At 38.5% G+C, this 707-nt stretch overlaps 1 protein-coding gene across 1 annotated transcript in view; it reads right to left on the reverse strand.

The window, feature by feature from the left end:
- LOC128250712 (uncharacterized protein DDB_G0292186-like) overlaps nucleotides 1-707 on the reverse strand; it is a gene marked incomplete at both ends in the record, with an annotated part of 104,409 nt that overhangs the window by 79,937 nt on the left and 23,765 nt on the right. Inside the window, 1 exon segment of the mRNA XM_052976429.1 lies at nucleotides 191-207. Coding sequence (XP_052832389.1) covers nucleotides 191-207 — 17 coding nt within the window.

A 707-nucleotide genomic window follows, 5' to 3' on the forward strand; every position in this document is an offset into this window, starting at 1 on the left:
TCAGCAGCAGCAGTAGCTGCAGTAGCATTAGCTGCAGCAGCCTCAACAGCAGCAGTAGCAATAGTAGTAGTAGTAGTAGTAGTAGTAGTAGTAGTAGTAGTAGTAGTAGTAGTAGTAGTAACAACAGTAGCAGCGTCAACAACAGCAGTAGCAGCAGCAATATTAGTAACAGTTGTAGTGGCAGCAGTACCAGCAGCAGCGGTAGTAGTAGTAGTAGTAGTAGTAGTAGTAGTAGTAGTAGTAGTAGTAGTAGTAGTAGTAGTAATAGTAGTAGTAGTAGTATTAAGAAGACTCGTGATCAAAATCGCTGTGAGACCTTCAGGCCTTTTACCCTTCTTTCAGGGCACCCGGAACCGTATTCTCTTATATCTCCTTTTTCTAACACCTGAGAGGTGGTGATCGTTGAAGGAGATTTAACTGCTATGTTTAGCTCATTCAGTGCATAGACAGAAAGGCTCCTTCGTAGACTCATGATATGCTTTACTGGACTGTATAATTTCCTTATAACTTTGCAATGATTTGTATCGAAGATACACATCAAACTAGGTGAATAGACAGACAGACAGACAGACAGACAGACAGACAGACAGATAGATAGATAGATAGATAGATAGATAGATAGATAGATAGATAGATAGATAGATAGATAGATAGATAGATAGATAGATAGATAAAACATCCCATATGTATATGTGTATAAATATATA

The sequence above is a fragment of the Octopus bimaculoides genome, chromosome 24 (assembly GCF_001194135.2).
Source record: "Octopus bimaculoides isolate UCB-OBI-ISO-001 chromosome 24, ASM119413v2, whole genome shotgun sequence".
Taxonomy (NCBI): Eukaryota; Metazoa; Mollusca; class Cephalopoda; order Octopoda; family Octopodidae; genus Octopus; species Octopus bimaculoides.